The sequence below is a fragment of the Anopheles moucheti genome, chromosome 2 (assembly GCF_943734755.1).
Source record: "Anopheles moucheti chromosome 2, idAnoMoucSN_F20_07, whole genome shotgun sequence".
In the NCBI taxonomy this organism is placed as follows: Eukaryota; Metazoa; Arthropoda; class Insecta; order Diptera; family Culicidae; genus Anopheles; species Anopheles moucheti.
In genome coordinates, this window is record NC_069140.1 from 44,863,275 (window position 1) to 44,884,703 (window position 21,429).

General features: G+C 42.1%; 1 protein-coding gene across 1 annotated transcript in view; it reads left to right on the forward strand.

Annotated features, from left to right (window-relative positions):
- Window positions 1-1,397: 1,397 nt before the first annotated feature.
- The window catches only part of LOC128309873 (knirps-related protein-like), a 38,531-nt gene continuing 18,499 nt past the window's right edge, over window positions 1,398-21,429 (forward strand). Inside the window, exon 1 of the mRNA XM_053046364.1 lies at window positions 1,398-2,174. Coding sequence (XP_052902324.1) covers window positions 1,398-2,174 — 777 coding nt within the window. The remainder of the gene's footprint in view (window positions 2,175-21,429) is intronic.

A 21,429-nucleotide genomic window follows, 5' to 3' on the forward strand; every position in this document is an offset into this window, starting at 1 on the left:
TTTTGGTACGCTTTTCCCCACCGGTTCGGTACAGTTTTTCCTCCGACTTCGGTTGATTTTTCCGGTTGTTGGGTAAATCTGTGACCAGAAAAAGCAAAAGGGGTGATGACGCGTTCGATTTGTGTATTTTTGTTTGCGGTTCAACTGTGATTTTACGGCAGCATGGGACCCTGGGTCCTGCCACGGTTTGGCTTTTATCAGCCAACCCAGCGCGTGCTGTCTCGTTGGGGACATTTTTATTACGTAGATAAATAATGGAACTGGAATGGTATCGATCTACGGAGCAGAGCGGACACAGTCGATGGTGGCGGGTGTGGCGATTTTGTGCAAGGAATTGGAAAGAATTGGAAATGTTTTATAGTTTGAATTCGTTATCGAGTTGTGCAATTGTTTAAAATGTGCGTAGTATAGTTTTTGTCCGGTGGTGTTGTTGGGCAAACAGTTGTTTTAGTGACTAAGTTTCAAATCTAATAAACTTTGTGTTATTGTTGAAAATATTTATTTTGAATATTGTGCATTTAAAATGTAAACATGTTGTTCGGTCGCCAAGTGTTAAAATCACTTACTTGCGTAACCATACTGCATACGTACAGGATGTAAAATCATTCATTCAAGGCCCAAAAAAACATAATAAACAACCGAGTAGCGGAATATTTCTTTACGATGAGGGATTTTTTTATATTACCAATACAGACCAGTACTTCCCATAAAGATTGCAAAACAATTGAAAGCATTCTTCATTCTCCAGTTTTGGTGATTTATCACTGTGTTTTTTTATGTCCATTGCGATAGATCTAACTGCGAGAAGCTTGCATTGGAAATTCGTTCTACGTTACTAACGCGTATCCGCGTACGTGAAAGCCATTGTCGCTGAAATATTCATTCTCAGATTAGATTTTACCTTTAAATATTGCTAACTAGCTCGCTGCGAAGTCATTCAGATGACAGAGGACCGTAGTTGTCCTTTGCTGAAACATGCGACATTTCGAAATAACCGCCACGGGATTGTTGTGCCAAGGGACCAAAATTGTCTACGTTCATTTGTTTTTTTTTTTATGAAAATTTAAATTAGTTCCTTGACGTTTTCTGCAGCAGTTGTTGCTTCCAACCGAATCTTAAAATTATTGAAAATTGCTACATGGAATTCGTGTTAGGTTTATCTTCTTTAATGAATTATTGTTTAATTTCTTACTGATTATTAACTCTTACTAACTATATCTTTGTTATTTTTCTCGATTTCTTTACAGTACTCCGGTAATGTGCTTCACCCCAAATAGTCGATCATGCTCATAGAAGACAAGCGACGCTTTCGTCACCTTCGTCGGCGGTGTTAACCTGATTGCCAAACTCAGCTGCGACTGATCACAACGGTGCATTCGGTCAACCACAAATACAAAATGGCGGGTGAAAGTCCACCGAGACGATTGTCGCAGATATTCGACCCGCTCATGAGTTTAAGTGAGCTTCAGGCCCAGATACAGCAGCAGCAACACCAGTTGGCCCACCTAAAGTACACCAGCGGTGGGGGAAGCGGGGGTGGAAGTAGCGGGGGCTGTCCAACACCGCCTCTGGCGCCTCATCCACATAGTGGTATGGGGGGTATACCGCCGATGGCAAACTCTTCCTCGACCCAAACGTTCTCGTCTTCCTCGACGCTACAGCATCACCATGGAGGAGTTAGTGGTGGGGGTGGTGGTGGTGGCGGTGGTCATCCAAATGGTGGAGCAGGTTACTACAATACGACAGCGTCATCCTCGACGTCTTTGTCATCCGTGTCAAATCAGAGCACGAAGCTTAGCTCTAGTAGCAGTACCGGCAGCTATATCGGTGGAACGCTCGGTTCTGGTGGCAGCGGGAGTGGTGGTGGTGGCGGTCCGGGAGGGGTTCTACCGGTGCCTCCACCGCATGTTTTGGGCAGGATAATGATGGGCTCGAGATCAACGCCAAACAGCCCACGGTTGATGAGCCGTCGGAATGGGAGCGGTTCGAAACCTCCACCTGTGCCGCAAAAACCGAACGCAGCCTACATCGCCAACCCGTCACTCGTTGCACTAGATTGTGATGCTCCCTGGCCACCACTCAGCAGCCTTGGCCCAGATCCACTCTCGATGGTGGAAGGACATCACCATCTGGGTGGCAGTGGAGGAGGAGGATATCTACATCACCAACCAGAAGTGAGTGTCAGATGCAATGTGAGTTATATTATATGTTGTTATGGATAAAAAGCATACGATCCTCAAAAAACACTATTAAATCAGAAAAAGGACTGTTGTTTGTACTAGAGAAAATGCTATTTGTGGGAAATCATGAAAGTATGCAATTAGCAGTACAAAACGCCCTAATGTATGCAATGCTTAACATTAACACACAATAGTACTAATGGTAAATATTTAATTTAATTGTATTTTTTTCTTTGTAGATAAATTGGCAGGAACGGTGCTTAGAGTTGCAGTTAGAATTACATCGTTCCAGAAACCAGGCCGGACGCGTGCGAGACATGCTGCGGGAAAAGGTAAGAAAAAATATTATGTTTAATATTATAACAGTTAGTCTAGAGCTGAGCAACGGGGAGCTGAATATTTAAATCAACAATAACTGCATTACGTGCCAATGTCCTTCATGTCGCCACCTTTAAGCGGATTTTGAGCAAAACAAAAAACAAAAATCATTAATTTTAATCGTTTGTGCCATGTGCGTTTGCTCGTAAAACGGTCGGTACCATTGGGCCGAATGAATATAACATGACGGCCCCGTTCATGTGGTCACTGTTAATCAAATCGAATCATAAGCACTTCCCTTCGAATGAACCTCGGAAGGCTGGCGGTGAACGGGGTGAAAAATAAACGCCGTATCTTGATGATCCTTCTAAACAGCCCATTAAACATATCTGTGCTTTGTGCATAAAAGCTTAGCGTGGCATAGATTTCCATGTTCCCATGTACCCATTCTACATGGGCATCGGTACGATTCGTCCATCTCGCCGAAGTTCCGCCACAGGCAAAGTTGCCCAAACTCGACGCAAAAACTGTTTGCTCAGCAATGATTTTCTCTTTGCTCGGACGCTTTCCTTCGCCGTGGGCACTTTACTCGTGAACTGCAGGACATTATTACCACCTCGTAAAAATGATATCCTTCGTTCGAATCCTTCCTGGGTTTGGCTTGAAGAAAACGGACGGAAGCAGAGGAACGGCTGTCCCTCCGTCACAGCGTTAGGTCTGTTAGTGCTCCGAGTGTGCCCAAAGCCTTGCGGAAAATCTCATAATACTCACAAGCTTTCGGATTGTGTGTGTGTGTGTGTGTGTATGTGTGCCCGTGTATACTCGGGCACCACCGGAAACCATCTCGTAAAGCTCATTATTTTATGATTATTCATTTAGCTCCGAAGCATCGTTGCCGTCTCGTGGTCGTAGTTCTGTCTCCATCACGCCATGCAAGCCGGGCGTTACGCTACCCCTTTCGCCATCATCCACGTTCCCACACCCGTTTGCTCACCTCGTTATTTAAATCACCATATGCCACGGACCATCGGGTGCGAGCCCGAGAACGAAATCGAATGAAGAGAGGGAAGGAGCACATTAGGACGACGTCCACCGAGAGCGTAAAACGCATCACTTTCCCCCTTGCCCGGGTGCGGTTACGTTGCGGACCGTGAGAAACCATCGACGATCATCACCTCTCGGGGGTGTGGGTGCGGGTGTGTGTGTAGTACGGCGCAACGGATAACGGTTTTATGGTGCTAAAGCCGACCATTTTTCCTGGCCCTTAATTTCCGCTCATTTTGACAGCTGAAAGGGAGCCGTTCGCATATTGTCATTTTCAACGTGACACATGGGCGAATAGGTTTGGAGAGGAAGAGGATCCCCATCCGATACGGGGATACGTTCAGTGTCGTCGTTCCCTCCTCCCAAAAAAAACCCCACAACGCACCCTCACGGCCTGCAGCAAGATAAAGTATTTTAACACGAAATAAAACTTCTGTATGTGCTCTATCTCGTTGTTAGATTTAATTTACTGCACCATTTCTCGCACGTTGCTTGGGGTGTTTCTGGCGGTTTGGCCATTTTGGGGGGTGTGTGAGCTCGTGGGATAAAGGAAGTACTCGTGGGTCATTTCAGTGGGTGGACGGCATTTGGCAGTGGGTTGAAGATGGATGTAGTGTGGTGGGGTACATTAGACGTTTGGCAGTATGTTTGGACATTTTTTTTTTCGTTCGTTTAATTGGACATTTGGCCCGTCCTCGTGGTGGCTAACCTTCGAGTGCACAGGGCTTGGAGTGTGTGTTCAGAAATTTACTGAGTGTAAAGAATTTTTTCGTGTTAGTTTATTTTATTGTCTGTTTGTTTTACTTATCCACGTCATATTTTATATGTTTACTGCTGCTTTTATAAACAAAAACATAAAAATTTAAAAATTGATTCATTCAAATGAAAATTTTTCCTCTTCAGGAAATCCTCGTCCAATGCACGTTTTCTAAATGACATTAACTCTGAATTGATTTGACAATTCGCCCCTCGAGGGTTAATCGCTGTTGATATGTTACCCAAATCTTTAACGCAAGTGGTCCCGTTCCATCAACTGACGGCTGGGCGTCAATTTCATTCCAGTTTTCTCACTTGATTTGTTTAATAATCTCACTTTCGTCTGATCCGAACCTATTAGTGGCTTTTGGATGGCGCTGGGTTTTCTTCGCCTTCTTAAATTATGTCTCTTCTTTTTCCGTCCGGCACGTGCTATGCTTGCAAAGCGAAGTTTGTGAGACCATCACCGTTTGTGGGGATGCTCAGTTTGAAGTTCACCCGGTTGTGACTCAAGCAAACAAAAAAAAATGTCTCGCCCGACGTGACAATGAACCGTGAAAGGATCGTTTTCGCGACTGGAAAGCAAGGAAAGGGAGCAAGTGGGTTCATGTGTCTATATGTCTGCGAGAACTCAAATGTAAAGAACCTATTTTAAATATGTGTTCTAAAATTCCATCCATCGAAAAATTAATTCCATCATCAGATCGTTGTTCAGTTTGGAGAGAAAAAAAAATAAATGGAACGATTCGGAAAACCTCCCGCTCCTTTGGCCATCGGGTGTGCCAACAATTGGTGATGATTTCACCAGTTTATGCAAGAACGTTTGGCTAAATCGCTAAAATTAATTCAGTGACACGACCGACCATGAAACCTAACGCGGTGGGGTTTGACGACTGTTTGCAAAGGACTAGGCAGAACTGCAGCGCGGCCAGATAAGGGATGACGATAGGGTGTACCGTACCGGTGGGTGAAAAGCGGGACATATTTTATGCGTGCGTCAGCATAAACGGCTAACTGTGCGCATTAGTAAACGAGCTGGAAATAGTTTAATTCCGGCGGATGAAGGTACGGTATGGATGTTTTATTCTTTCATGCCACACGTGCGAAATGAGACGGCAGTTTTATTTTACATTTCTGTTTTACGGAATGAAATGTGTGATTTATTATGGGCAAAAAAACAAGGAAAGTAATACCGATCGCATGGTGGAGTTATTGTTTTTAATTTAAAAATATTTCAATTTAAATAATTGGGTATACGTTAGGTGAATGGATAATCATCCTAAAAACACTGGTTGACTGGAATATCATTTTGTGCATGTGATTCACATTTTTTTTTTGGGTAAATTACAGAATATTTATATTAAATAATTTGATAAAATGAAAATACAGCATTGCCATCGTAAAAGAAATTAAATAAAAATTAAAAATAAAAATGATTTGATAAAATATAACTGAAAATAGGCAGTTATATTGTTTAGATGAGCTCTTTGCGGTCAATAAAAACTATGACTATCACTTGTTTGTAAAAAAATATATATTGACCATCCACCATCCGTTGGTAGTTGTTTTGTAGGAGACTGAACTTTCCTGTTTGTTTGAATTTGATGATATTTTAGAACTTGGTAGATGGTGCCGGCATTGCCTTTTTCAAGGCCACCAATGCCGTCTGGGTTTTGCATTTGCCGACTTCTTCAACATCTTCGGTCCGAGATGGTTTTCGGGTAGGTTTGCTACAAAAATCAATATTTTTCGTTTTAATTTGCAGCCCCCATCCCCCATTTTACTTTCACCGAAGGGCCGCCAAAAACCATTCGCCACTTCGGGGTGGGGAACATTTCCATTTTCCAAGCTGTGAAAAATGCTAACAATAGCGTACAAGTGTCGGCATTTCGCGTAATTGGCTGTCTGGTAATATTCGCGCCAGACGTCGAGGAATTGTGCGTATTGTTCTTCGTTTCGAGCGTTGGCCGCCGCTCGGTTGCTTGAAGTGGATTAGGAAGGTTAAAATTAAGCACAGCATTGACGATGAACGCGCCGGCAGATGAGAAGTCCTTTCGAGTGCAGGTTCTTGTTCTTTGTTGTGCACTGAAACTGAGCCTTTGCTGAGAGCCTGTAAGCAAATTATATGCACAGCACTTGTGTAAGTGTGACTTTGTGCTCATTTCAAAACCGGATAAACGTATCTTCCTGTCGAGGGAGTGTAGTTAATTGAGACGAAAACATTACTGCATTACATGTCTGCCTTACTGCTACACAATTGTGTTTAAAAAGAGTTAAAATTTTGTGAAAAAAAGTTCAAAAATATACATTGAAAGAATGCCCTGCATTACTTTTATACAATTGTGTTTAAAAAAAGTAAAAGTTTTTGTGAAAAAAAGTTCAAAAATGAACATTGAAAGAATGGCCTGCATTACTTTTACACAATTGTGTTTAAAAAGAGTAAAAATTGTTGTGAAAAAAGTTAAAAAAAAAACGTTGATCGTTTGAATAAACGCAAACGAAATTTGCATGGGAAATAATTACATTCATTAGCTGTTAAATGAGTTACTTATACGGTAAACTACTTCAATAAATGCCGCTACTACTACTTCAACCACTATTTTGATCTTAACCGAATAATTATAAATTAATTATTATGGTCATTTTGAACAATGCTTCTTGTAAGGTTGCATTGTTCAATAAACTGAAAGTAAAGTAGCGTTGAATATTGGACCAACCAGTACGCTAGCGTACGCTAGTGTACGCATGCATTTAAATTGATTGAAAATGTGTTTGAACAATACATCATCATTTTATCATGAGCTTCGTACACATTCGTCTAGCCTGGAACCACTGTTGTGTTCCACACCAAACATCACAAAACAAAACTAAACATTACACGCGCGCACACACTCTCAAGTGCGATAGTTTATTGGTAGTGTTGCAGTGCTCGTTATGTTCCAACGACAGCAGCATATGCATTATGAAAACGTATCTCCGTTATGGGAAACAATCGTCGGTCGTGCTGTTCACTCAAAGAGGAAACATGAACCTGCCAGCCGCCGCCGGTGGTGAGTGGGGTTAAGGTTCAAAGGATAAACATTGGTTGTGCCGGGAAGTGTGTATGAAAGCAATTTGGTCTAATGCTCCTCCTCTGCGCTGCCTGCCTGCCTGTGTTGCTGGTCTCATAATTGTTTTACGGTACGATGTAACCCAGGGACGTAAATCAGCTCACACCCCCAATCGATTTCCCTCCTAATGGACTGTACTTTATCCTGTCACAATCAATTCGGCAGACTTTCGGGTAGGTTTGAGACTCCGGGCGTAGGGTTTTGTCGTAACGGAGAAAGCAGTTTTGCTTCGATGAATTTTATCTACTTGGTTGATCCTCTGGAAAGGGCTATTTGAAGGTACTTTAGTACCTAGTATTGTTGTACATCTCACGCCGAATGCAGCTTAACATGGCACTACATTGTTGCTCCAGTAAATGTCCGTATAGGTTGCAATATTGATCGGTCGAACATTGTCTGTTTGCAATCAATTTATGCTTAATTTGCTTTCGAGTTGCAAAACAAATTCCGAAATTGTAATTATTTCTGGGAACTAGCTTTTGTGCTGCAGCCCGTGTCGCCGAATATCTGGTACACAATGTGTATTGTGTGCCTGGTAGAAAATGTTTGGAAACTATTTTCCCCGCTTGAACAATGGAGAAAGTCTCTCGCCTACGCAAACTCGAGGTGTGTGTTTACTGTAATTGAGCTTTCGTTGGTGGTTGGCAGTATGGTCAACATCAACCCACCGTTCAAACATTCTCGATGGCGCGCTCTCAAACGAAAGCGTTACCCAATCCCGCTCCCCCACGCTCTGTTCACGTGTACCTTTTCATCAGCTGTCCACCTTCTTCATTCACGTCCTGTGTAGTGGTTAGTGTACCGCGTAAACAAATCCGATAAATGGTATTTACGGCAGCGCTTCCCCCTCGCTTCCAATGCATTTCCCCACCGTATGGAGTCGATTCACCCCACCACTATCCACGAGTGTGCATATATTTGTAATCGGTGGAAAGGCCGGTGATAGATCCTTTCGTGCCAAAAGTCCCCAATGTCCCTGGTTCAATCGATTGAAACGTGTGTGTGTGTGTCATCGCCGTGGTCGTTTGTTTCCGCATGTTTACAGCAAACATGGCACACCGGGCCAGCCGTACGTGACATGGTGGCATCCCGTGGGAGTGGTTTTGCCGCGTTCAGAAATGCTTCATTCCGGCTGTTTCCTGCTGCCATTTACTAGCACGGGTGTGTTTAAACTACAGAAGCAAACGCGCCGGTCGAACAGTTGAATGTTGAGTAACAACTGGATTGGTGTGGTTTTTGACGAGAGTGTGGTTTCCATCGAAATAATTGTAACATTTTCCATTGTTGTTTTGTTTTGTTTTTACCAATACCAGTACCAGCAGGGTCAATTCAAATTAACTGAATAAGGTGGTTGTTAGAAGCAGTGGAGTAAAATGAAAACATATTTATAAATGTAAATTAAAACTGAACAAGGCAAATTAATCCCTCATGGCACTCAACTTTAACTAACAATTCACTGTTATTGTTTCGCTAATTAATGACTTTGTTTGTTTTCCAATCAACGATGAAGCGATAAGCATTTTATAATATATTCTGTGTTATATTTATTTATTATTCCTGTTAGTTCCATTAAGCTTTATGGATTGATTATTGCAGGTGATCTTTTGTCTATCTTATTAGTTTCCTTATCATTTTTATAGGTCTTTCCTGTACTGTGTCTTAGTGAACTTTAATTAACAACTGTAAAAATCAAGAAGCTACCTCATACCGATGAAAACTTTCACTACCCATACGCGGTGTTTACAAAAGCGGCTCATTATCTGTGTTTGGACTGTCACAATGGAGCTGCTAATTGCTGCAGCCGAATGGCCTTGATCGACGAATCGATAAATCTCCCTTGGGCGGGATAAATCTTCCATCCACATGATGCTTTAGTTTAGTGCGGAAAGTGAAACCACCCGGTCAGAGCACCATCGATGCACCAGAGCCACACACACACACACACGAGTCTTATTTACCCAATGCAGCAGCAGCGTCCATTGTGTCCAAATGAGACGAGTGAGACCAGACAGCAAATTAATAGGAAAGTCAATGTAATCCTACACCAAACTGATGCTGATTAGAGGCAGGAAACAAAACACCACCATCATCCTGTAGCATGGTAGTAGGAAACCATTGTTCGGGTGTTCATGCCGTGCGGGCTGGCATCAATGATGGACACGTCTAGCGATGATGGCCGACGGCAGGTTATGTTCCTGCATACGCTGCCACCAGGGACTGCCACAATGGCTGAAAATCCCCATGTGGACGTAAACGTATGCACCGTCATGGAATGCGATTTATCTGTTTCGTACTGCTGAGAGTACTGCAGGGGTGAAGCGCTCTACCATCCAGCAACATGCTTCCGGTCGATGGAATATGTACCAGCGGATGGTCGTCCTGCTGGAATGGATTGTAATCAATCAAACTGATGATTCGTCGCCCATTCCCTTGTGTACCTACACGGATTGCATGCATGTGGTTGGCGTTTTTTAGTCTTTAATCTCAAAGCGTCTTTGCAAACCCTGCAAGAGATCCGTATGATGAATGCAAATTTGGCGTTGAGCTATATTTAGCGAATGAATAAGAGTGCACGGATGTTCACGGATGATGTTTTAAAAAGAACTTTTATTACACTAAACAATCATCATTAAGTATTATTAGTTTTTACGTCGATTAACACGAATGTCGTCATGTGTTCACATTCTAGTTTCGTATTGCACATACTCACGATTCTGTGTTGCTTATCATGAATAGTAGGAAGATTTGCGCAAAAGCGACTTTGATTCTTTGTCCTGAAACGCCTGTTACAGACAAACAACCAAGATTCTAAACAATTTGAAGTTTAACACTGTTTTATTGAACGTGACTAACTGCAAGCTTTACTTTACTTTAATTTACTAATTAACAAATAGTTTGTTACATTCTCACTTCGATGTAATTTTGATTAAGAATTTACACAAAAAATTCAAACATGAGCGTGTGACATTTCTAACCTTGCAATTTCATTATTAATGATGAATTGTATAAACTAGAAGGTGGTAATTTGTTTGACAACATTACGGCAGGAATTGAGCAAGATAAATTAGCTGCGCAATGTATCTGAATCATAATATTTAAACTTCTATCATTTTTAAACAGTATTTATTGAGACGTTTCTCACACTACTTAACATCTAGCGCCATCTAGTGGAAACCTTGAAAGTTTCGTTGGTTGAATAAACAAACAACAAGTTTATGTATTTAAGATTGCTTTACAAACACATGTTTTCTATTCTATTCTAATATTTATATTGTATTAATATTGTATTAATATTGTTAATATTGTACCTCTCGTTGAAATTTGTCCTCCAGGGTTGCATTTTACACACGTGTATCTCCATTACTGCGTACATAGTAAGGGAGTTTGATCACTTTCAGAATGCTATTATACTTTATGAAATTGAACAGGAACTCAGTGGCTTGCTTATCCATTTTTGGTTTGATTCATAAAAAATTCTATCTCTTATTTGTAAGTTTACTAGTAAATAAAAATTTCCTTAAAGTAACCTTAACCTCGTATCGATAGTACCTTTTATACACAAGAGCATCTTAAAGTAGGAGAAATATAAAATGTTCTACTGTTGACCATAACTTAGCTTCGTTTAATCGCAGAAGCGCCATATAGCATGGTCAAACCGCGCAAATTTAATTAAAATATCAATTACAAGTTGGCCCTTTCGCGTTCGTTCCACCGTCCCATCGGGTGGGTTCCGATAATGCTCGCAGTGTTTCGCTTACATTCCGTTATGGTGGTAGCAACCAAAAACAAAAAAAAAAGCGACAAATGTCGTTTCCGTTTGGACTCATGGCCCATAAGCACTGGGTACGATCGTGTAGCCAGACTCGATGCTGTTTGACTGCTTCACGGGAGAGATTTTAATGAGATTTTTGTGCTACCATCGAGAGCTATCGGCAAATGGAGCAAAAAGGGATAGATTTACACATCGTGCAAGTTTGTTTAGCTGATGGGTGGCAAAGCGAATTAGTGAAATGTACTTGCACATCTTTGAAGTGGCTTTTGTTTCGGTTCCACACAAGCGATTCTATTGCTGCGATTGACGTTTGTCACTGCCTTTGTGCTTTATGGGTAAGCAACACAGCGTAAATACCAACGAAATTAGTAAAAAACGAAAAAACAAAACTGTTCTTATCTTTTCACCGTCACCACCTGCAACTGTTGACTACAATGTGTGCCCGGTAGGGAAAAAAACGGTACGTGTCAAAACCTCGAAATGTTTCCGAGACAACGTTTGTCAACGTGACTACCGTTCGCGAACCGAAATTCGCATCAAATTGGCAAACAAAACTCGTACGAAGAAACTGCGAGCGTGTACAGCGTAATCTTGTGCTGTGTTGAAAACCACACCACACCGGTTATATTCCGGGACGCTATCGGGCATGCTTTCGCCACCATGTCAGATGAATGTCTGCGTTCGGCACCGTATCGTGTTGCCGTTCCTGTTCCTTCCTTTCGGTGACTTTGATCGCCATCCGAGTGCAAATAAAAGTCAATCGATTTTTAAACGAAACAGTCACATTCAATCAGAAAAAAGGGACTCATTCACTCACTCACTCACTCACTCGCTGAGGTTCTATGCGGAATGGAACTGAAGGACCGACCTTTCGGATAATGAAGGATTGACATGTGTGTGGATGTGTGGGTACACAGTTGAAGGATCGCATTGTACATCGTGCATGTGTTTCGCGAGCTTGATGCCGAATTCCAACACGCCAGCAGCATCCGTTGGTGACGGTATCGTATCGATGGAGACGCCTGGTCGCTCTTTCATGGTCGCGCATGCAACCCAACACGTCGCTCGTTTGATGCTGGAATGGTTGCAAGTTTCTTTTCAATCATGGAGTCACAAGGTGGGATGAAAACTGTTTGGAATGTACTTTGTTTGTACGTGTGTGTGTGTGTGTTTGCAAACGTTTGGTCTGTCCCTGACGACGACGACGACGACGATTGGCATTGTTTTGGGTTTTGACCTTTTGTTGCGGAAAAGAAACGGAAAACAGGATTTCATCGAACGCGGCGAAACAAGCAAAACAAAAAACAAATACAACCATCTCACAATGACACCAAGGACTAGCTTCGTTGTGTTTAAACGGATGCTCGTATTGCTTTCAAGCGGTATTCGAATGTGTCCGGGTTTGCGGTGGGCTCTGTTTCAACGCGCACTGCTGGAGCCGCAGGACACTGTTGACACTGGCATGTCAGTCAATAATGGAGGCAATAGCTAGACATGTACACGTGGGGAAAATGTTTGCCACCGATTTTCGGTCAGTTATGGTTGGTTATACTGTATTATTGGGTAAATGGAGCTTAAGTTAGGTTAAATATAGTGCCTGCTTTATGCTTTCTCTGGTAGTAATCGATATTAGTCATTTTCTATTGGATGTGCGCGAAAGTTTGCAGATTTTTTTTAAATTAAATGTGAGGTTTTATTTTGGGTAAAAAGCTACATAGTTCTAATTTAATGAAACGTTTCTCAGACACCTAACTCATTGTTTGGGAGTTTTCCATCGTTGCTCATTTCAAACCAATTAGCTTGGTTCAATATTCCACTGATGGTCGATCAATTAGCAGAAGTTCGTTATATACAGACAGACGACAAAGCTCATCCACACTTTACTCACTTTTTTCCCATATTAATGAGCAGAAACTAAATATAAATACACTAAATAAATACACTAAAATTAAATACACTAATTATTGACAGATCTTATTGACTTATGTGAAATATTTTCATAATGGTGACAATGATACACTATTGTTCGTATTGTTATTATCCTATAATCGGGTTACTTCTTATTTGACTAGTACGTATTTGACATTTGACACATCGCGATCGCTTTCGCCCTCTACCGGAATTTAGCGCTACTGCCTTGACGTTTATGGTTGTCGCACTGCTTTGACAGTTGTTGTGCATTCGAGCGATGTATTCAAAGCATTTGGAGCGGTTTTTGAAAATTAAACCTGAAATACAAAATTAAATAACACAACATCCGACATTCTACCGGCCGCATTGCACTAGTGGCGTCAACTTTGGGAAGATGCTGGAAACTTACTTCTAAACCATTTTTTAAAACTTCAGTTGTTGCGGTAGAATATACATCCCACAACTCCATTTTTATAGAACAATAGTGCACTTCACAGTATGTGTTTTATTAATTTTTGCTATTAAACAACCAAAAGTCGTAAGTATTTCTCGAGTTAATTTTAATTTGCTGTTAGTAAAGTTTCTCCGTCGTTCGGACGGTATTTTGGTGATGTTTTGTGTATGACAGAGTGTTTTTGTGATGGTTGGACCAAATTAGTAAACCTCGCACTGCCGCTCCACATTTATATGTGCACGCACGCGACCCATTATTACGCGTTACCGGTCCCCTGTAGGCCACTGAACAAGTAACGCACTTTTCTGCAAACCTGCCACACAAATGTCCGGGGGTAAATGTCCGTTCACCTCCAGTTTCGACCCGTTTCCACGAAGAACGGGTTTCAACACGTTTCACCCAGCGGCGGCAACGATGGGTTGTTGAATTTTGTTTGCCTTTCGCCAATGAACGGATGGCTCTCCAGAGAGTGCTACGGGTGCGCGGTGTATCGGGGGTGTAAAATCTGGAGTACGTCCAGTACCGCCAGAAGGGTACGCAGAACTAATGTGGAACATGTTTTTGATGTTTCTGCCGCACCGTAGTATCTCGTGCCCGGTTGGCTTTTCATTTTTCACCAAAGCATTTCATTACGGTCTTTATGCTGGCATCATCCTCCCACCACCACGGTCGGGGGACGGTAAGCTGCACCGAAATGGCCGATCTCTTAGTAGAAGACTTGAGCTTCGGCGGGGGCGTACGTGTTTAAATTTTTCCCCTTACTTTTAACCAGCAGGAAGAAAGGATGTGTTGCTGCTGTGGAAGGTGTGTATCGGACCGGAGTGTTGTGTTTTGTTTTGTGAGCATAATTATTTGCCTCGAATTCTGAACCCAGACCGTTTTTACCGAACGTTGCTTCCACGAACATGGTTCGAATTTTCCCTTTACGCATGAGTTTTCCATACTTTTATTGTAAGTGGTAGGGAAGTTTTTTTTGGCTGAAATGGCAAACGGGCATTGCTTTTGTTAAAGGTTGTTGTCCATTACGCTACAGCGTTTGGTTGATAATTTACTTTTCCCTTCGTGCACGTTCGATGCTGTTTAAAGCGGAAGGGTTTATGATGCCGACGGGTACGACTGTAGTTTGCTTATTTGGATAGCCTAAATAACTGTTCTCATTAACGAGGTGGATGTGTGCGTTGTCTTTTATTATAAATTGTGTAACATTCTTAATGATGGTATTTTTTTCCATCGAATTTCCGGAACATGAAAATGGAAGTGGTCGCTTCAGTACGCAAACATTGATAATCCATTCATCGACTACGCAAAGCATGCCCCCCCGGTTCGATACAAATAGTTGCGGTTAGCAATTTACTACGCGCCCATAAATTTAATGCTAAATAATTATCAACTTTTCTGTGCTTTGCTGTGCTTTGCTGCGCCTGTAAGCAAGGCATTCGGTCCTTCTAGTTCTAGCAACCTCGGCGAAAGGAATTTATTTATGTGGTGGCCTGCTTATGTTTGCCTCCACGTCGCGCCGCTCACAATAGTCCTTTCGTGTGTCTTGTTCGTTTAGAATCTTAATTATCAATTTTCTTCATCCACATTGTATACCGTTTGGTGCGATTGGCACGTGTTTCTTGGGCGGGTATCACGTACCTTGATGTTTGACAATGGGTTTGGAACTAGGTGGAACGTTGCTAAAGCTACGGTTCGATTTCGTTCTGGTACCAGCAACAATAACATGGAACTTGCTACCCTGCCTAAAACGCGTTGCTCTGGGCGATCGCATTTCATCATCCTCGCTGCGGGGTTTACGCTCTTCCTTGTCACGAAAGTGCGCACGCGGGTTATTAACATACGATCCCGACCGCAAATGTGGCGTAACCATAGCGCGTGAGGTAATCAGGTTAGTTAATTTGCCGTAAATGCAAATCAAGTAATTAACGCTGGGTGGGCTGTATGTGTGTAGGTGCAGCAGTGAGGCAAGGATGGGTGATTGAAGCCACCATCTAATTGCTTTGTTTTAATAGTTTACTTTAAACTATACAAATCACACATATAAACACACACATATTGTATTACCGTTAAATTGATTTTTTTCTCTATTGTTTATATTTTTAAGATATTTTGGTTTATATCTTAAAATATAAATGTTCCAATATACATTTGAATCGTCAAGTATGAGTCATTATTTTTGCATCATATTCATCATTCTGATGTTGTTGTCAGTTTACTTTCAAATGTGCTTAGTGGTAACTATCTGTTAGTTGTTGTTCTTTCGAGAAGAACAGCGCAAAGAGATTGAATCGAGCATTGATTTTTGTCTTTTGACACAAAAGATAAGAATTCATTTTTTGATACGTGAAACCGTTTGCGTTGCAGCAGTGATACATCTAGTTCCAATATCGTCCATGATAATTTGGGTGACAGTCCCCAAACATGGACATCGTTTTTAGAGTTCTTTAAAAAACAATGCCGAATTCAACATAACGTACATTAACACTTAGGTGTAGGCTGTTGCCTCCAGTTTTCGAAACATCCTCAGAGGTTAGCGCTACGCTAATTAAGGCGCTTTCAACAGGGCCAAAACGTTCCAACCTGGTCAATTTGGTTCCAATCTGGAAACGAATTGAGAGATTTTTAGCCCAACATTTTGTGGATTCCCAGATTTAACTGACTTTGTATGAATTATTAGGATAGTAAGCTATGAATTTAAGTGCAAAGTATAGACGAACCGGATAATGGGGATGACAAGGCTAATGAACTAGAAATGAACTGCATTTGGACTTAGGAATAAACGAGTTTCAACTGGACCAAACTACCGGACAGACTTAATAACCAACTAAATCATTATCTACTGACATTGAATGAAAATACAGTGTATAAACAAAATGTTATTTAATAACATTTAATTTATGTTTTAAAATAAATAAATGTTTTTTACGTATTAAACACCGTTCAGTGCGACTCGAACATCGATTTGAGCTCGATCAAACTACAGACCACCCAAATCACTTGGACGGAAAAAGTTGGAATTGCAAATAGAATTTTTAATTTGCTCAACATTCACATTTGCTTTAGTCTATTTTGCCTAAATCAACCTCCTCGTATTTATTCCCACTTGAAGTCACTTCAACAGTGCTTCGTCCTGAACACTTACACGTGAGAGTTCATCAATATTTCCCGGCCAATGCTTTCAACCGGACCGGAGCAGCAGAGCAAAGAAATGGGAGATTGGAAATTGGTTGCATGCACACACACACACACACATACAAAAAAATGGTACAGGATCCAATTTACGTACGGAGATGGTTCCGGATATTGCCTGTTTTTTTTTTTTTGTACCATTCGGCCACTTGGCCACCAACGGCATGTGGCATGTGTGTTTTATATTCGCATCCCCATATCCAGAAGGACCGAACCACTAAATCGTCAATCATTCGCAGACCGACCAACTAACCACCGCTTTGACGTGGCTATTATCGTTCGTATCAACGGGTTGCGTCTCCCGTCGCCTTGGAACTTCGATCCATCGATTGACCACCGTCCATTATCCCTTTTCTGTTTTGCTTTCGTTTTTGAATGTGTGTGTGGCGGGGGTACGGGAAGACTTCTGAAATTATCCTTTTCATTCGCCATTGCTGCTGTGTGATGCCGAGTGGACGTACTTGGGGACGTCCAAAACATAGCCGGGAATAATGGAGATCATCATCGAGAGCAGGCCAAAAAAAAATCGACCGTCTGTTTGTGCCCTAACGACAATCTTGCCACTTGTCGTATTTTCTTATGGCGTTTAGAAGGGCCAAGGGAGGTTCCAATATTAACCCCGTTTTCATATGCATCCTCAATTTTCTGTTCATCATTTTCCTCCTCCCCCACTTGGAGTGGTTAAGCACATCCTTTCGGGGACGAGCGGGCCAAGCCTCGGTGCCATTTTGCGTAGTGCGAATAAATTCGACCGTTTCGCCCTTTTGTCTAGCGTCCTATTAGGGAAACCATTTTTTTACGACCATCACTATCGGAGGGCGTAAAAATCACATAAAAGAAAACATACAAATCATTTTAAAGGATGAAATGAAGATGTGCGGTTGTTAGCTGAGAACACACGGACTGCTTGTTGTGTTGCGAGTAAACGATTTTAAAGCGCCTTGGACAAGGACTCAAGGTGTATTTATTATGGTTTTTTTAAATACAAAATTATAACTCCTACAGAACTGAATGTATTTCAGTATATTTTAAATTCCCCTTTATTTTTCGATGTAGCGAAGGTTGTGTATATTAACAAAAAATCTCATAAATACTCACGAACTGAAAAGTTCCAAAAAGCGTTGTTTTAAGTAATTTGTTTAAAAACAAATCTCCCTATCATTTTCTTACTGGCCGTCTGCTACGTTGCTCCCGGTAAGGGTAAAAATCTTCATGGCTAGTTTTCTTTCCCATTCGCTTTAGTCTTCAAGCCAAGGCTATCGTTTAGCCTGGAAAAGCCTTTCCTTCGCTCGGGCCTAGTTTGTGGTTAAGGAACGGGGAATGACCGACTGGCGCAAAATAAATAAACTCGACCAAAATATGATCCCTGCAGTTCAGCAAACGGAACACCCGACAAAACTGGCACACGAGGCATGGCATGGGGCACAGGCACCGTTTGCCGACCAATCCTGCATGGTTTGAAAAATTGCCTACTGGTAGCATGCATGGGTATTTGGGTATACTTCCCGGGGTTCGAGTGGCGTGAGAGGGAGGGAGGGGTGTGATGAGTGGGAAGGTTATGAAGAAGGGACATTTGTGCAGTGTCAGCACCACCATCAGAACCGTCATTACCGCCTCGTTGGCCATCCCCTTCAAGGCGGCCAGTCTGTGTGAGGAAGTACGCTTAGCGATACCGGAAGGGTAGTTCATTTCGTTCCACGCTATCCGCTTTTGTGCATCGTGCCCGGCAAAGGATTCGGGGCAATTCGAGATGCCTTATCATGATGGGAGTGTTACTGCTGCGGTCATACCCGTTCTTTAGGGGTTGCCCTTGTTTGTTTGTTTTTTTGGGATGGGGGGAGCTGCGGACCGAAGAATTTGATATGTTGTGATAATTTCGTCGTATTTCATTTCTGGCCGAAAGGTTGGTGCCATTTTTATGCCTTCACATTTCACAAAAGGCCTCCTTTTTGCGACTACTCCAGAGTATTGTGTTGTCCGACGGTCGTTCCTTTTTTGTTTCTTGCAGTTCGCAATGCACGAGCTAGTGTCATTGTGGGAGTGATGCGATTACCCTTTTCTGTCAGGCCAATTACCCATATACAAGAGATAATTTTATCGGAAAGGAACAAGTAACTGGAAGGAGCTGGTACAGCACTAGCTGGACTGTGATGTGGACAGTAGTGGAGCGGTTGTGTATAGCCTCAGCAACGCTAGAAGAGAGTTGAAGAATGTACTTCATTCTCTTTAACATGATAGCCAACACCGATTGCCGGCAGTAGTTTTGCTTCTAATCACATTTGAGTTGCATTCTTGATGAGGTTTTTAATTTCAAATTGAATCATTTGCTAAACTGTGTCTGACTGACAGCTGACTAGCTCGTGTGAATGTGTTAATTGCAGAATGTATTGTTTCGTCTTAATTAAATACATTGGTATTGCAATGGTTGACTCCATTCTAGGTTTATTTAACATTAGGAAACAGAATAGCAAACATATACTATTTTTCAATCGCCCACGCTCGTAGCATTTCACACGCACGCATAAACACGATTTAAAAGTTAGACAAAAAATAAAATCTTTTCCCGAAACTGAATGTTTATTTGATAAATAAAATTTGTGGATTGTTCTGCATCATTTCCTAAAAAAAAAATAAAAAAAATAATCGTATGCTAATGATCGTACTTTTGATCTGACGCCTCCCATCAGGCTCAGCACAGACGATTTTCCCGAACGGTTTTCGACACTTTCTTCCAGTCTTTTCGAGAACTATCGATGTCCTCCGCAGCTTTAAAATGCTTTCTCAATTGTGCCATGGTTTGCGCCCAAAATAACTCAATCGGTCTGGCTTCAGGGCAGTTCCGGTGATTTATTTCCTTCGGCAAGTACCGTACCTCATGTTCTTCATACCATGCGATCGTGTCTTTGGCACAGTGGACAGAGACCAAACCTGGCCAACACAACACTGGACCAGCATGTTTTCGTTTCATGGGCAGCAAACGTCGATTCAAACACTCCCGGATGTCGGGATCGGTCCTCATCGTCTCCGTTGTCACAAACGGTTGGGACATCATACATCGCCTTTTTTTGAACATCGCCTTTTTTCTGAATTTTTCGGGAAAAATAGATTTGTCGGCTTCTTCGATGTCCTGGCTTTCAGGAATGGTGTAATATTGACTACCCGGAAGAGTTTTGTGGTCAAAATTTACGCACGACTCATCGTCCATCACGATGCATGTGGATTGACGACACAGCAGCTTGTCGTACAGCTTCCGAGTCCGATATTTAACGCATGCGGCATGTTTTGTACTCCGTTTCGGTTTCTTTGGCTTCTTATACGTTTTTAAATTCAATCTTGCCTTGGCACGTTGCATGCTACTGTTTGATATGCCCAGGTTTTGAGCCACATCGCGAATGGAACTTTCCTTTCTTTGCTTGAACGCTATTGCTATGTCCCGATCGACAGGACCGCTGATCGACAGGACCAGGATTTCGGCCACTTTTCAGCGCATCCTCAAAGCTGGACTCCTCTCGAAATTTTTGGAAGGCGATTCGTACGGAATCCGATACTCACACCTTCCGATTTCGCTAATTGACTTAGTTGAGCACCATTTGGGCAGAATGCTTTTGCGCTTTTCGACGGAAATGCCTCGCATTTCAACAGACGCTATTGAAAAAAATAGTCGACCATCCGTTTACTAAAAAACTCATTTAGAAATCGTGCTTATACTTTCGGGGACACCCTTTATATTTTTAAACGAATAATCAAATGAATAGTTTCAACACGAAAGTTCTTAATTGCATTGCAATAAACGATCGCACCTTCGAAAAATTGCCTTTTCAGCAGCCACATCTTCACATTGCATTCGTCAATCCATCAATCGGCGCTATCGTTTAATTGCGAAAATTGGTTCGTAAATACAACCATCCTGTCCTGTCCATTCGGTGCTTCCAGCTAAACAGGATTGATTAATTACGAGTTAGCTGGTGTGTTAGTTTCCGTTCCGCTCGCTTAGCGTATTTTAAAAGCAGCCCGACCGGACAGGTACTACCGCTGCTGCTGCGTGCTACGAAATGGAAATACAACTTTATGCCGGGACATGGGCAAATGGGCAGCTATCAATTAGCGTCGAAATTGGACTCGAAGCGTAATTACAAGCTTTGCCCGGTGGGCGGCGTATAGCTTCTTCAAACCGGGACGTGTGGCGTGGACTGATGGCTGCAAGTATAATTGTAAGCGCAAGTGAGTTGCAAAGGCCGCCAGTGTGACAGTTTACCGATCAAAGCGGTTAGCGACAGCGTGCAGTCGATATTTTGACTTGATAATGATTGGAATTGGTGCGCTTAATTTACCGGGCGTGAGAGAAATTTACTGTGTATAACGCTGACGGCACTAATTAACTTGGCGCTTGTAGTTTAAATTAAGGCGGGTTGATGTTACCCATTAGTTTTACGTCAGTGCTTGATTATTACGAAACGGAATAACGGTGATGTAGTAAGACCTGCTTCAGACTGGTTCTTTGTGGGGTGATTGACGCAAACGTCAGGCAGGACAATGTGTCGATTAGCATGTTGTTGTGCGACAATGTCCTAATGAGACATTCGATGGAGCTGTTGATGCATGTCGGTTAACCCGATTTACGCTCAGGTTAATTAAACGATCGCTTCATTCCACACATTCCACACTTACAGGTCTCAACGAACACGACAATATTAT